The 17,060-nt window shown below is 36.5% G+C and overlaps 1 protein-coding gene across 2 annotated transcripts in view; it reads left to right on the top strand.

The window, feature by feature from the left end:
* Nucleotides 1-320: 320 nt before the first annotated feature.
* Nucleotides 321-17,060, top strand: part of ABCA8 (ATP binding cassette subfamily A member 8) — an 80,697-nt gene continuing 63,957 nt past the window's right edge. The window contains exons 1-4 of one of the 2 annotated variants that reach the window (XM_021929341.2): nt 321-548; nt 9,206-9,306; nt 10,293-10,497; nt 13,990-14,154. In XM_021929341.2, coding sequence (XP_021785033.2) covers nt 9,211-9,306; nt 10,293-10,497; nt 13,990-14,154 — 466 coding nt within the window. In that variant the 5' untranslated portion in view covers nt 321-548; nt 9,206-9,210. The remainder of the gene's footprint in view (nt 549-9,205; nt 9,307-10,292; nt 10,498-13,989; nt 14,155-17,060) is intronic. The other variant, XM_021929340.2, reaches the window with a different exon arrangement.

The raw sequence follows: 17,060 nt of genomic DNA, 5'->3' as shown, positions 1-17,060 counted from the left end.
ATCTATGGGTCAAATAAATTGGAAAACAATCTTAACTGAGTGAAAATGAAGCTGGGAAACAGAGGAATGAAAATTTTGATTATCTAGGTAAAGCTGTCAATTAAGCAGACTAGAGCTCTGGGTAAAGAGAAGAGCTTTTCTCTGATTAAGCTGTTTACTTTCTCGTGGCTTAAAGACAGCACTTTAAATTTTGATATTAGCCACAACCATCTTGGACATAAAAAAGAAATTGCTCCCTATAATATGATATAGCCAGGCAACCCAGTATAAATGCCACTGCTCTGCAGGAACTGGCCGAATATCAATGAGAAGACAAACAGTCCAAGCACGATCACGTGAATGCGATGTTTGGCAGGGCCAACAGAATTGAGATCATAACCTCCACTCTGAAAGCAGTCTTCACAGAAACTTTTCACAGAAGTCAAACATTTAAAGCAAATTCTAGATACGTGGTAGAGACAAGGAGAAAATATGAATAATTTTCTTCTAAACAAGGAGATCAGTGGATAAAACATACCTCTAGATTCCTTGCTTCAATTTTCCCAGAAGTAAGTTCATTGTATTTTTTTCTGTTTTGTTTTGTATTTTGTTTTTGTGTGTGTGTTTGTTTCAGAGGCTTTGTCTTTTCTTATTCTTATGACAAAATTATAAATAAAGCTTTATAAACTGAATGAAAATCATCTATGGAGAAATTATTTTGAAAAATACTGGGCTATTTTGAAGATTTTATATCTGGTAATTAATATTAGATAGATAAAAATATTGAGTTAGAATGTTTTTTAAAAATTATGCAACCATTATGTTGTTTTAAACATAACTGAGTGTAGAAATAAGTTTAAATTGGCTATAAAAATTTTGTGAACATCTTACAGTTTTAGGAATTGGGTTGGAAGACTGAGCTGTTTTTGAAGTTAAAGTTATCTATCTTGATTGCACAATAATTTAGGGCCTTTTGGATAAGTGTTCTTCTGATTTTGAGACTGTTTACCAAGAGCACTTACAGAAATATTTGTATTGTTCCTATCTCTCACTCAGACTATAAGAATTTTAGAAACATAAGATTCTTTCTAGGATCTTTTACTCATTGGTTACAGTGAGTTGAATCAGAATGTGAAACATGTAGCTTCTCTTTATCACAATGTTATTTAAAATGTACATTGTTTTGGTAAAAAGAATTTTCATGCTCCTATCGTGAATATATTTTGTTCTGAATTTTACAATAATATAAAAGGATAAAAATGAGTCATTACAATTTGAGACTATTTGCCATATGTATAATAAAGAATTCATGTTTTTGCTAGTCTTTATATAAACTGCAGAACATATAAAAATTGGAAAGAAACAAAGTAGGCAATAATAATTTACAATGGAAGATATAAGGGATTGGAGTCAGACTGGAGTTTGCATGCTACCTAAGACTGTGGCTGATTCCATAGTGAGGAGATCATCTTCTTGGCCAGTTCATGGTCCTGTGCAGCCTTAGCACAGCTCTCCTAAAAGTATCCATTCTGAATTTTCTGCACCTTAATCTAGGCTGCTTTACTCTTGGAACTGTCCTTCCCTCTTCTCTTTCCATGGACTTTCTGACCTCTTAACTTAGTCTGCTTCTACTTAGGCTTCCCTTCAGCCTCATTACATGGCCATGTGTAGGTTCTTCTTCTAGCAGTGTTCTCTGAGACTGCCATGGCTAATGTGCCTTCTGTTGCAACTGACCCCTGGACACCTTACTTGAGCTTTGGCTCTAGGAAGTAGCACCACCCTGTTTGTGTGATCCTGTCCCATAAATGGGTTGATGGCTTCAGTTGGGGCTCATTCACTTCTCATCACTATGGAGGAGTTCATAGAAACCGCATGGCCAACATGGCATGCATATGGAGGGGGGTCACTTGCTTCGGGAGTCAGGACTTATGAGCCAAATGATGGTCTTCAGGGTGGAGCTGCTGGCTTTGTGCTCAAAAGTCTGTACCCATTCTTCCAAGTCATGTCCTTCACATGCTTCCCAGAAAACTGATGATGGTACCTCCCAGAATCTCTTTACTTTCTTTTTTTTTTTTTTTTTTTTTTTTTTTTTTGAGACGGAGTCTCGCTCTGCCGCCCAGGCTGGAGTGCAGTGGCCGGATCTCTGCTCACTGCAAGCTCCGCCTCCCGGGTTCACGCCATTCTCCTGCCTCAGCCTTCCGAGTAGCTGGGACTACAGGCGCCCGCCACCGCGCCCGGCTAGTTTTTTTGTATTTTTTTAGTAGAGACGGGGTTTCACCGTGTTAGCCAGGATGGTCTCGATCTCCTGACCTCGTGATCCGCCCGTCTCGGCCTCCCAAAGTGCTGGGATTACAGGCTTGAGCCACCGCGCCCGGCCTGAATCTCTTTACTTTCTATAATTCAGCTTAGGTACCCTGTTTTCTCCCACAGCAAAGACCATTTGAGAGTACTCTAGTGCTACAGTTTTCAGAAGTGGCTTAGCAAATTGTATTTGTGTAGCAGTGGTTGAGTGAAGTTATGGAAAGATGTGGTGTTCTTATTATGCACTGAATCTTTTTCTGGGAAGTATTTTATGTGCCTGCTGCAATAAAATGTATATATAAATTCCCCTACAAAATCACCCCCCATGTACAGACCTACTCACAAACACTCACATCATGTTTGTTGCTCAAGACTGAACATGCTGAGACTGTGATGTGCTACTCCTACCAGGAGGGTAGAGGGTAGTCTGCTGCCATACTTCTCTCTAGCTACTGATGCAATTATCTATAGAAGTATAATGCTGCTCTCTGTGGGCAATTTTAGGTAAAATCCATGGGATATTTTCACAGTGAGCTAGCCTATGGAGAGGACAAAAGTTTCTGGGTTCTTAAAGCAGCTGCAGCCAATCCAACCCCTGTACAGGAGGAATTTCTACATTCCACCTCGTGCACAAGCCCAGATATATCACAGCCTCTCTACAGAAATGCATAATTCATTGGCAAATTTAATTGTCATTTGATGGTAAAAAATGAATCTACTTTGTATGTCCTTTAAATTGAAAATTGAATCACATTTCTACACAATAATAACCAGGATAATTAGGTTGGAATTCAGCAGAGTATTAAAATATCTAGAAGACATTTGTTTGTAGGAAGAGAACAGAGATAATAAATACTTCTGAGTTTTCATAAAATGAGTTATAGTTCCTTAGAAAAGTATTTAAGAGTAACCATAAAAGACATATAATCACCTTTTATATCTCTGGGACAGGAGAAGAAATGGAGAAGGGGAGGAAAACATTTTCAATTCAATAGAAGGTAAAGATGTAGACAAAACTAGAAGCAAAGGAAAAGTAGGTTTAACATGAGAATAAGATACAATGAGAGATCATCCAAGACAAAAATTCATACATGATTTAATGCATCTCTTAAAATACAGTTATCTATCAGTTTAGATTTCTAAACATAATGCATTGATGAGTTTTTTTATACATTAACCAAATATTTTTAAAAAGTGCAAAAGGTTAACAAAGAGATAGAAACAGATACATTAGGCAAATATTAACCTATAGAAACCTAGTGTCTCCACGTTATTATCAGAAATAGAAGCAATCTACTACTGAAACATAAAAAAGCAATGTTTTATGCACCTAGCCACCTAGCCTTTAAATGCACATGCTGAAAACTAACAGAGATATAATAACAAATTGCCAAACCTATTATTAGAGTGGAAATTTTTAATTGAACTCTATTATGAAATGATTGATCTAGTAAATATAACATTAGAAAGGATGCTGAAGATCTGAAGAACACAATGAAAAAGATTGAATAGATATGTACAAAACACTTCACCTAAACAGTAAGTTACAGGTTAGGTGCACGTGGAACACTTTCAAATATTAAAATATGCTGCACCACCAAGGAAGTCTTAAGGAATTTTAAAGAAGCAGTATCTTACTGAGAAGTCATTTCTCTGATCACAATATAATTGTTAGAAATCAAAAACAAAAAGTCACTAAAAACAAACAAACTTCAATATAGTGGATGCTAAAGAGGCAATCCTAAGTAACATATGTATTGTCTATTGTCACATTTATGTTACACAGCAAAAAGGAAACAAACCCAAACAATAACAAGCAGCAATAAGCATTTGTAGCTGCGGTGTGTGCAGTGGCTGCTAAGAGACTGCTGATCTTGGACAGGCTTGATCGTATCTCTGGGAGGGGACTGGCTAGCATTCTCAACTGGATGACTAAGAGGACTCAGCGTGGTTTCATTCTGCAGTAGGCTAGGCCAGGTCTGCTCTCACAGCAATGGAAGAAACACAAAAAAGCAAGCAGATACACTCAAGGTCTCAGGAGGCTGAGGTTCAGAACTTGTGCGTCATCACACCTCCCTTCTTCTCTTGGCCCAAGTACTGGCCTGCCTTGATGATAAAAACCCCAAAATTACCAGACAAAGGGTGGACACAGGCACAGGTGGATAATTGGGTCACTGATGCAATCAATCACCGAACTCCAGAATCCATTTTCTCAGCCACTCTGCTAACATTAGTTCACTATTTCAGCCAAGAAGCCAAAGGAAAAAGCAGCAAAACAAACCCCAAAAAGAGTATACATAAAATCATAAAAGGTAAGAAGATAAATTTAAAAATTAGAAAACAAACTAAATAATCAAAATGATGAAACAGTAACGCTTCTGTTTTGTTTAAAAGGCCATTAATAAATTCAAAATTCTAGCAAGACTAATGAACAGAAATAAAAAAAGTTTAAAAATAGAAGAAAAAAATACATCCATATGTAATAGGTTTTCAAAAGTATTTTTAGTTATAGATATTTTAAATTCATGCTAATAAATCTAAATCTAAATATAGTTTGAAGCCAGGTAGCATGATGCCTCCAGCTTTGTTCCTTTTGCGTAGGATGGTTTTGGCTACGTGGGCTCTTTTCTGGTTCCATATAAAATTTAAAGTAGTTGTTTTCTATCCTGCAAAGAAAGTCAGTGGTAGCCTGATGGGAATAGCATTGAATTTATAAATTACTTTGGGCAATATGGTCATTTTCATGATATTGATTCTTCCTATCCATGAGCATGGAATGTTTTTCCACTTGTTTGTGTCCTTTCTTATTTCCTTGAGCAGTGGTTTGTAGTTCTCCTTGAAGAGGTCCTTCATGTCCCTTGTAAGTTGTATTCCTAAGTATTTTACTCTCTTTGTAGCAGCTGTGAATGGGAGTTCATTCATGATTTGGCTCTCTGCTTATCTATTGTTGGACATAGGAATGCTTGTGACTTTTGCACATTGATTTTGTATCCTGAGACTTTGCTGAAGTTGTTTACCAGCTTAAGGAGTTTTGGGGCTGAGATGATGGGGTTTTCTAAATATAGAATCATGTCATCAGCAAAGAGTGACAATTTGATTTCCTCTCTTCCTATTTGAATACGCTTTATTTCTTTCTTTGCCTGATTGCACTGGCCAGAACTTCCAATACTATGTTGAATAGGAGTGGTGAGAGAGGGCATCCTTGTCTTGTGCCAGTTTTCAAAGCGAATGCTTCCAGCTTTTACCCATTCAGTATGATATTGGTTATGGCTTTGTAGTAAAAAGTTCTTGTCATTTTGAGATATGTTCCATCAATGCCGAGTTTATTGAGAGTTTTTAACATGAAGGGATGTTGAATTTTATGGTGGCGGGCACCTGTAATCCCTGCTACTCAGGAGGCTGAGGCAGGAGAATCGCTTGAACCTAGGAGGCAGAGGTTGCAGTAAGCCAAGATGGTGCCACTGCACCCTAGCCTGGGCCACACGTTGAGACTTCATCTCAAATAAATAAATAAATAAATAAATAAATAAATAAATAAATAAATTTTTGTAAAAAGCTAACAGTTTCTGTCACATATAGTAAGCTCCCAGAAGAGCCAAGACAATTTTGAAAAGAAAAATAAGATGAAGAACCTGTTCTAGCATTTATGAAGGCTTATTATGAAGTTCTAGTAACTACTAGTAAGTAGAATATGTGCAAGAAATATACAAAGAGATTAATTGAAAAATAGGATACTTCAAAGTGCATATACACATAATATACATTTGCAGACACACACACACAAACACAAACACACACATATCTGCTCTTTGAGAGAGAAGGCATAACAAATCAATACAGAAAGAAGGAACCAGAAAGTAGTTCATGTTGGAACAATTTGCTTGAGAACTGCAGAAAGAAAAAACTCGTCACCAACGACTCAGGTCACAAAATAAACTCAGACGTATGAAAGAGTACATCTTTCAATGTACTCTTGAAAAATACTTGAGATTATTAGAAGAATATGAAGGAATGTGTATTTATGATTTCTGAAAAGGAAAGTGCTTTCTAAACAGGACATACACACACCAAATACACAATCACAAAGGAAAAGGTTGTTTAATTTGACTACAACAAAACTTAAACTTGAATACAATAAAAGAAAATGAGAGATTGACAAAATTAATAACTGGCAGTAAACCAATATCTAGAATACATCATGAACTCCTACAAATAGGTATGACCAAAAATAAAAAAAAAAAATCAACTGAGTACAAAAATCTATTTCCAGAAGTCTAAATAACCATCCAGCATATAAGAAGATGCTCAAATTCTATGAAAAACAAGACAATGCAAATTTAAATAATGAGATACCCTACACACTCTATGTTTGTGCATAATTTGGCTCTGGGAAGCTGTACATTGTTTTCTGTATGTTCCTGTTCCACCTCAACTTTCAAAGGCCTTGTGCACCCAAGCCATAAAGGAGACCCTCTCCATTCTCTTACCCTTCCCCCATCCATAGACTACTATAGCTTTTTGCTCAGTGCAGTGCTTGAGATATGGGTAGGAGGAACTCTAGATTTCTTGCTCCAATTTCAGTATTAGATACTATAGATCTGGCCCTTGAGGTGAGGCTTCCTCAATATGGTTTTCTCCCTACATACCAGCCGATTCCCACCTTGTATCTGTTGAGAGGTTCTGGACCTATGAGAGTTTCCTTTCCCCTCCTGTGGTGAGAGCCTGTCTCTGCTTTGTATCCATGCTGGGTCCTTGTTGCAAATCTCGGCTGCAACTTATCTTTGCTTGGGAATGGGGACTGGAAGTTTCCCACCCCACCTGCAGTGGTAGCAGGCTGTTGCTTTTTACTAGGTGCAAGGCTTATCATAGAGCGACGTGGTTTCCTTCCTCTCCCTCCACAAAGTGGCTTTTTGCTTCTGCCCATAACTTAGCAGCAGTAGAAGTTTACCTGGAACAGTAGTAAGGGTTGGGGGAAGGGGTAGTTGGTGCTTTACAGATTGCCTCCCATTAGCTGCTGATTTTTGCTTTAACTCCTCCCCAAGATGCAACAACAGGTTGTTTTGTGGGGCTGACAGGGATTCCTGTCCTTCCACCAAGGCTTCTAGATTTGCCCTTTGGAAAAACTATTCTGAGACATGGGTGTATTTTGTGGCCTGGGAGCCACTGGGGGTCTCTCAGGTTTCTTGTTTGCATATGCACTTTAAGTTCTGGGATACATGTGCTGAACATGCAGGTTTGTTATATAGGTATACATGTGCCATGGTGGTTTGCTGCACCATCAACCCATCATCTAGGTTTTAAGCCCCACTTGCATTAGGCATTTGTCCTAATGCTCTCCCTCCGCTTTCCCCTCACCCCCTGACAGGCCCCAGTGTGCGATGTTCCCCTTCCTGTATCCATGTGTTCTCGTTCAGCTCCCACTTATGAGTGAGAGCATGAGGTGTTTGGTTTTCTGTTCCTGTGTTATTCTGCTGAGGATGATGGCTTCCAGTTTCATTCATGTCCCTGCAAAGGACAAGATCTCATTCCTTTTTATGGCTGCATAGTATTCCATGGTGTATATATGCCACATTTGCTTTATCCAGTCTATGATTGATGGGGATTTGGGTTGGTTCCAAGTCTTTGCTATTGTAATTTTTTTAATAATACTAGGTGAAACCTACTAAAAAAAAGAGTTCTGTGCAACAATTTGTTGCTACAGTCCTTGTCCCCACACAGGGGATTCCTTAAAAGTCCAGTCATGGCCGGGCGCAGTGGCTCATGCCTATAGTCCCAGCACTTTGGGACGCCGAGGCGGGCGGATCACGAGGTCAGGAGATCGAGACCATCCTGGCGAACACGGCGAAACCCCGTCTCTACTAAAAATACAAACAATTAGCCTGGCATGGTGGCGGGCGCCTGTAGTCCCAGCTACTCGGGAGGCTGAGGCTGGAGAATGGCGTGAATCCGGGAGGCAGAGCTTGCAGTGAGCCGAGATCGCACCACTGCACTCCAGCCTGGGCAACAGAGTGAGACTCCATCTCAAAAAAACAACAACAAAAAGAGTGGTATATGTGTAGGTGTTGGTCTGGGTGCAATCAGGGGACAGAAACTACCCAGTAATTAAACAAAGTAAGTTCAATATACGTACTATTGAATAGTGGCAGGAGAATAACTATAAAGATGGACTGAGAGCTCAAGAGGCCTTCCTAGGTTTGAGGGAGAATATCCAAAGAAGAATAAACATGGGGAGATAAGGTATTCATAATTGGATAAGGTGTGGTTGAAACGCACTGAATGTCAGAGAAGCCTGAATGGCAAGCTGTGGACACCAGTACTGGAGTGCACTGCTTTTGCAACAGGATGACCAAAGGAAACAGAGCTTTGAGGAAAGGGCTGTAGCTATCTGGGGGCTCCCAGATATACTACTGCTACCCAAGTCAAGAGCTAGAGGAAACACACAGTGAATCCTGCACACTATAGGTACTTTGCATTGGAGAAAACAATTTACTCAGTGGAGAAAAATACATTCTATAGAAACCCGGCAAATGAACTATTCTGATACCTGGATGGCATCAGATGCCTGCAGTGTCTCTACTATCCTCTCTGCTGAAACAGTATAGCATTATGCCCGCTGGCAAAGGAAAGTACTTAAAGGATTCAGATCCATTTTTATAGAGCAGGCTATGCAGAGTGAATTTAGGGCTGAGACAGTAAATTGATAACTGGCACAGGGCATCACAAATAAATGATGGAACAGAGTCTACAAGTGGGGAAGGAAGGAGAGCATGGGAGTAATGCATTGCTGACTGGGAAACACTCAGACTCTTTGCACTCATTTGCAATATTGGAGTATTCAGGGACTCTTTTTTTGTTGTTTGCAGGATATTTCTTCTTATTAAGAACTTCATATTAATTTTATCTTCTTTCTTTTTCGTTAAACAAGACAAGATGAGGAAGAGAGAGATCAGTGTGTGTCAACAAACTTGGGCCTTATTATGCAAGAACTTTCTGAAAAAATGGAGAATGAAAAGAGAGTCCTTAATGGTATGACTCAATATATATGTTGTTCTCTATTTATGATAGGAAAATACCTGTTGCCTGGGAAGTTATCTATGCCACGTGTATCTCCCCCGACACACCAAAAACACTAAAATACAGCACCTTTATACAACAGAAAATACTATTCTTCAGGCCATGAATCTGTTTTTGAAGACATTTCAATTGACATGGGCTCATAAATTGAGGTCTGAAACCACTGAATCTGGTAGCAATTGAGAAACCAATACATGTTTTAAAAGCCAATAGTCACATTTGTTACTAGTGTCCCCACTCATAGAGACTAGGGTTAAGATACTGACATTCCAAAGATATGGTAAACAAACCAACCCACCACAATGGTAACTGGCATTTTCTCTTTGGGATCTCTTTCTCTTCTTGAAACAATTAGTTTTCTTAAAAAAAAAAAAAAAAAAAAATAGAAAAGTTGAAATTGTATTAAGTCCAAGAGGAAAATTAGCATTAGCTCTTATAATCCTACCATGTAAAAAATCTTGATTAAACTTTGACATATTTTTAAAATCAGATAGATATAGCTAAGTAGCATTTTTAACTAAATTGGAATTCCACTATACATACATTTTAAAGTTTTCTTTCCCTAAGATCATGCATTTTGGAAATAAAGTGATTTCTTATTGGGACTTCGCATGTGATCAGGATTTATAACTAATTAAGATACTGTCCCTCAGACACTATCTTATTATTAGAATTATCAGAATGCCCTTACAAACTGGTATACTGTTGAGTTTGTAATTCCAGAATCTTGGCATGTAACCAGTATAGCATTACGAAGCTAGCAATGCCTTGGAACTATCTCTTAAAACACATAGACTTTCAGCAGACTTTAAACAGTTTATAATATGGGATATATTGAAGCTAGAAAAGTATAAAAGAGACAAACTTTACGACAAAATGATTGTGGATGACTAATTTTAAATAAGACTTTTCTTTATCCTTTCTCCTGTATTATATAGGAATGGCTGAACTCTTTTCTCCTACTACTTTGTTTGTATATATATCCTCATAGTCATCAAGTAAATGATTTTTCTTCACTGCTTACCATGGACCTGGGACGGGTAGATACATTTAATGAATCCAGATTTTCTGTTGCATACACACCTGTCACCAACACAACCCAACAAATAATGAATAAAGTAGCCTCTGCTCCCTTCCTGGCAGGTAAGTTTTCTAGTTACTTAAGAGGAACATCTGGTGTGAATATTTGGTTAATTTGACTGCAAATTTATGCATTTAATTTGTATTTCAGTTTGATAAATCTTAATGGTCAAACTCTCTGAAGTACATAAATTGGGAATATATCTTCCCTTTGTTGGAAGTAACATCTCACCACTCACTGTGACTGTGAAAGCATTGTCACCAAAATGACATCGTTGCTGTAGTGTAGTATAGTGTTTCTTGTCCTTATAGACAAAGACAACCAGTCTCTTCCTTTCCTAAATTTGATTATAGGAATTTTAACTTTACCTTTTAACACCAAAAACATGTCCTTGCTCTATTTGAATGTTCCTTTGAGTATTCCATATTTCAGATTTTCATCCTTCAGCATTAAGGTGCTTAATGAGTTAAGGTTAAGTAGTTGTTAAGTCAAGTTAAGGTTAAGGTTACTTAACGAGTACCTTAAAGCTGAAGGGTAAAGATCATTTTTGTAACAATAAGTTTTGTAACAATCATTTTTATAGCAATGTTCTGAAATTAGAGGAGATGCAGCCTGGTACAAAGGCAAGAGAACTAAGCTTAGAGTCAGAGGACATTTGATTAAAAGTAGTTCTGAGAGTCCACTGAGAACTGCTGTAATATATATGTGTCTGGAGTGCATTTTGAAAGCCATCAGCTTCTCTTAGCCTTATTATTAGCATATGCAAAATAAGAATAAGAATTTATGCAACAATAAACTTTTACAGTTCGAAGAAATAAGACCTTGTGTTCGATAGGTCAATAGGGTGACTAGTTAACAATAATCTGTAAAAAATAACACTACATTTTTCACAAATATTTCATTTGAGAGTAAGAGGCCAACTCAATCTGTCTTAAGAAAAAGAATCCTTTGTCTAGCTTAAAGGAGCAGAGTATTAATGCAGGATAGAGTTTTATCATCAACGGAGGTACGTCTCTGCCCCTCAGATCTATAGCTTTGTGTGCTGGCTTCATTCACAGGTTGTTCTCCTAGAGGCAGAGTTGGTCTGCAGACTCTCCAGATTTAAGCCCTCCCAGATTAGCAACTCCAGTGAAAACATTACAGATCATTTCTGATAGTTCACAATAACTTCAAGGATTTTATCCACAGGAACAAATAGGTGACTTTGGGTTAGTGTTGATCTTGGCTCACCAAGAACTAATCTCTTTGGATAGGGGACATGCAGTATTTTCATTGCCCACTTGTTGAGCTCCCAGGTCATGGACCACATCAAAACCACAGGATATGTGAGTGAAGGAAGGGAAGTATCCCAAATGGATCACAGTGTGTTTTTACTAGAAAAAGAACTGGATGTCAACAGATGAAAACAACATATGTCCTTTACAACTATAAATGCATACTTCAAAGGGAAACCTGTGGTGGTTGCCCTGTCATTCATTCACAGGTTAGGTCGAGGGCTAAGATAAAGATTAAAATTAGTGCTATAATGAGTATAAGTTTTAAGCTTTTTATTTGAGATGCTCATGGTAATGGTAACAGGAGAATGATTTCTACATCAGCTAGTAAAACTGTAATGGTTACTAAGAATTTTGTAGAGAATGGCAGATAGGTGTATCCTATTGGATCAGACACACATTCATATGGGCATGATTTTTCTGTATAAATATTTAATTGTTATAATCAGAATAACTACAAAAAATAATGCTAGCAATGTATTTGTCAATAAAGTTAATAGGAGGTTAGTTATTCTGTTTTGGATTATACCAAACCCAGCTGATTGAAAGCCAACTATGCTAATACTAAAAGAAGATTCTCATTAATGAATGGAGATAGAGGTACAGGAACAGTCAGACTATATCCACAGGATGTCAGTATCAGGCAGCAGCTTCAAATCAGAAATGACGGTTGGATGTAAAGTGAGATTTTATCTGATGAATTGAATTATTATGAGTTGAGTTATAATTTTAAAGTGACTTTGAGCTTGTACAACTGTGTGAGTATCCTAAAAACCAGGACATTATTAAAAGGGTGAATTTTATGGTGTGTGAATTACATCTCAATTTTTAAAAGAATATAAAAATGTGTCTTAGAAGGTACTGAGTATTCATTTTAAGCAACATAATTCCCACCAAGGGCGTTCTTCTAAGGAAAACCTACACATCTTGCTCCACCCAGTCACTGGAAGCCTGCATAACCTCTTTTTTTCCTTCTTTGTCAACTTCTGTCCAAATTCCACTCCAGCTTAAGTAATTATTAATCTTATGCCTGGATTCTGACCCCTTCACTGGATTCTGTATCCAGTAATCCAGTTCATGCACTGGTTATTTGGAGTCTCTGTGGCCACAGTTTCCAGAGTATGTTGGACTTTTCCTTCCTGTGAGCCATCCAGAACTTGCTTTCCAGTGGCACCTCACCAAGCATCACACCGCTAGCTCCACATACATTTTAATGACTATGCTGTGCATCTTACCTACCAACACTGAATCCACTTCTGATTCAAGATTATAATGTGATATGAACTATCTACCTAAGGTCCAGTCTCCTAAACAGCCCTGAGATATGTCTGCTCTTGCTGTTTCACAGACGTCCATAACAAGTCCCAATGTCAGGAACTTGAGCTTCTCAACATTACCTCATTCCAAACCACATGCAATTATAATAATAAATATTCATTAAATGCTACAATATGGCATATTTTTATAAAAACTGTATTCTGTAAAAAGAGCATATTTTGTAATGATATTATTCTATATTCTGCACTCTATTAATATTCTATAATAATAATAATGGTTATTACATTTATTTTACAAATATAGAAATTGAGTAACAAAGGTATTCGTTCATGATGACATAAGTTTGAGAATAAAATTAATTCTATCAAAATACATACTGCTTGCTCCCTCTACATTCGTCTTCAACACTTCCACCCCAATCCAGAACTTTTCTTGTATTTCGTCTCATTTTTCAGTATTAATAAAACAGCCATGTGGCCTTGGACACAATACCTACAGAAAAGAGGGATTCTTTCAGTGAGGTCAACATAGTTTCTTACACGTTTTTAAATTTATCACCTTTTTTAGCTTATTAACCATACCATCAAGGTTATTAAAGAAAAATAAATTTGTATAGGCATGTCCGCCTGATATAAAACAGTGCATAATTGCAATTTAAATATCTATCCCTCTCTATTTACCATTTCAACTTTATAGGAATGTTAATTATTTTTTAACAGTTTAATTGGTATAGTATGACACTGTTTGTGATTGAAATTGGCTCAGTAATCACAACATATGAAAATAAAATAACTAATTTTCATGTATTTCTTCTGATTGTATCTAGATGGAGCTTTAGAAATTTCTCTCCCACCCAACATTTTAGTCTACCTTTCTGAAAGTTAATACTTGATTATGTTTTACTTCCATAGAAAACTCTAGCAAAAGCAATTCAACATGACATTCTGAAGTTGTGTCTCCTAGTAATTTATTAACAATAATATTCCCTTCTTGTAACAAAAGGTAAAGAGGTCTTGGGACTGCCAGATGAAGAAAGTATTAAAGAATTCACAGCAAATTATCCTGAAGAAATAGTAAGAGTCATCTTTACTAATACATACTCATATCATTTGAAGTTCTTGCTAGGACACGAAATGCCAGCAAAAAAGGAACACAAGGACCACACAGGTAATTTTCTGGCTCTAAAATTTCACTGCTCTCTATTTCAATTATGTCATAAACCATGTGTGGGAATAGAGGTTAGTATGCCAAATTGGAGCTTCGCTATCTGTCATAATGATGTATACATGTCCCTCAACGTTTAAAAAAAATATTCATTTTTGGGCATAAGAACATACTGATAAATGGTCACTATATATAGTTATAGACATATATTTACATATATATATTTATATATGTAAATTTAATATGTATTCATATGTACACACATAGATATTATATGGAATATATGATTGTTAAAAGAAAACAAGGTTGTTTATGGATAAGATAGAACAAACTTCTCTTTAAATAAGCTCAATTGTTCAAATTATACTGCAAGGCTATAATAACTAAAACAGCCTGACACTGGTATAAAAATAGACGTATAGATAAACAGAACAGAATAGACAAACCAGAATGAAACCACATACCTACAATCAAATGGTCTTTGACAAAGTCAAACAAAAACATACACTGGGGGAAAAATCCTTTTCTATAAATGGTACTGGGAAAATTGAATAGCCTTATGTAGAAAAACAGAACTGGACCCATATCTCTCACCATATACAAAATTTAACTCAAGATAGATTAACACCTAAACATAAGACCCAAACCTATAAAAATTCAGGAAGAAAAAACTAGGAATAACCTCTTCTGGACATTGAGCTAGACAAAGAATTTATGACTAAGTCCTCAAAAGCAAATACAACAAAAACAAAAATAGACAAATGAGACTTAAACTAAAAAAAAAAAAAAACAACAACAAAAAAAACTTCTGCACAGCAAAAGAAACAATCAACAGAGTAAACAGACGACTTACAGATGGAAAAAAATTTGCAAACTATGCATTCAACAAAGAATTCAAAGAACTCAACAAGCAAAACAAATAACCCATTTACCTATTTTTCAATGGTGTTATTTGGATTGTTTGAATTCTTCTTTTTTCAAAAGAAGACATACAAGCAGCCAACCAACATAAAAAAATGCTCAACATTACTAATTATCAGAAAACGCAAATTAAAACCAGGAGATAACCATCTTCCCTAGTCAGAATGGCAATTATTAAAAAGTCTAAAAAAATCAGATGTTGGCAAGGATGCGAAGAAAAGATAACACTTATATATCATTAGTAGAAGGGTAAATTAGTACAACCTTTATGGACAACAGTATGTAGATTTCTCAAAGAAATTAAAACAAAACTACCATTTGAACCAGCAACTTCACTACTGGGTATCTACCCAAAGGAAAAAAAAAACATTATATTTAAAAAGATACATGCACTCATATGTTTATTGCAGTACTAGTCACAAAAGCAGAGATAGAGAATTAACATAAGTGTCCATCAGCAGAGGGCTGGATAAAGAAAATATGATATATATATATCATGGAATACTACTCAGCCATAAATTAAAATATTGATAAATTTGACTAGATATAAATTGTAAGAACTTCCCATTATCAAAACACACCATAGAGATAGTGAAAAATAAAGGCAAAAATTGTGATAAAGTGGCCAGGCACAGTGGCTCATATCTGTAATCCTAGCACTTTGGTAGGCGAAGCCGGGTGGATTGCCTGAGTTCAGGAGTTCGAGATCAGCCTGGGCAACATAGTGAAACCCCGTCTCTACTAAAATACACACAAACACACAAAAATTAGCCGGGTGTGGCAGCGTGCGCCTGTAGTCCCAGCTACTCCGGAGGCTAAGGCATGAGAACTGCTTGAGCCTGGGAGGCGGAGCTTGCAGTGAGCAGAGATCGCGCCACTATACTCCAGCCTGGGTGACGGAGTGAGACTCCACCTCTAAAAAAAAGAAAAATCTAACAAAAAATTAATTCCAGAATATGTAAAGATTTACTTTGAATAAATAGGAAAAAGATCAAAAATACAAAAATAATAATTTCATAAAACAACATAATTAAAAATAATTTCGTAAAACAACACAGATCAAGAATAAGCACTAGGACAGGTGTTTCTCCACATTAGCAACCAGGAAACTGCATGTTGAAACCACATGTTATATCATTTCACGTTCATAAGATTTGCAAAAATTAGCAAATAGAACAATTCAAAGTATGGACAAGGACATGTAGCAAAGAGAACACCTACCCAGCTTTACAAAATTTTTAAATTCCACAAAAACTGAGAAATTTTATTTTACAGTTGATGTGCACATAACCTATAACTCATCATCATAGAAATCTTATTAGTGAAACTCTCATACCTGTGTTAAAGATTTGCAGCCTGTTCTCTTCTTCCTGAGGACATAGAATAATTGCTTTTTGTAGCCCTAATAAGATAGCTAGACCCAAGGCATTTAAACGCAAGTGTAAGTTCTTCACCTTTTCTCACCTGCTTCCGCAAACTAAGGAGTCAAGTATAATACAGACAGTGCCACTAACAGTTGGAGGAAATGCCTTCCATCTTAGGATCCTAAATTTGATGTGAATAGAGTACCAACCCACAACCCTCCTACCAAAGACCTCTGCTGAATATGTAGCCTGAGTAAGAAATAAACTTTTACTGCGATAAATCACTGAGATTTAGGGGTTATTACTATAACATATAAGAGACTATACTGACCAATATCGATATATTTACAAGAAGACATATATACAGATTTTTATAGCAGCAGATTTTTTTTCTGGTAATCGCAAAAAGAAAAAAGGAACTAACCAAATTATCATCAACAGGAAAATGGATAAATATATTGATTTACATTTCTGCAATGGGATTTCATAACCATAAAAATGAAGAAAAAATTAAATGGGGCCATTTATATACATTTCAAAATCATAATATGGAATAAATGAGCATAGTTCATAATAATTATTAGTTTAATTTTTTAAATTACATATGTAGTTGAGAGATATATA

The sequence above is a fragment of the Papio anubis genome, chromosome 17, assembly GCF_008728515.1.
Source record: "Papio anubis isolate 15944 chromosome 17, Panubis1.0, whole genome shotgun sequence".
NCBI lineage: Eukaryota > Metazoa > Chordata > Mammalia > Primates > Cercopithecidae > Papio > Papio anubis.
This window is presented reverse-complemented; position numbering and strand designations above follow the sequence as displayed.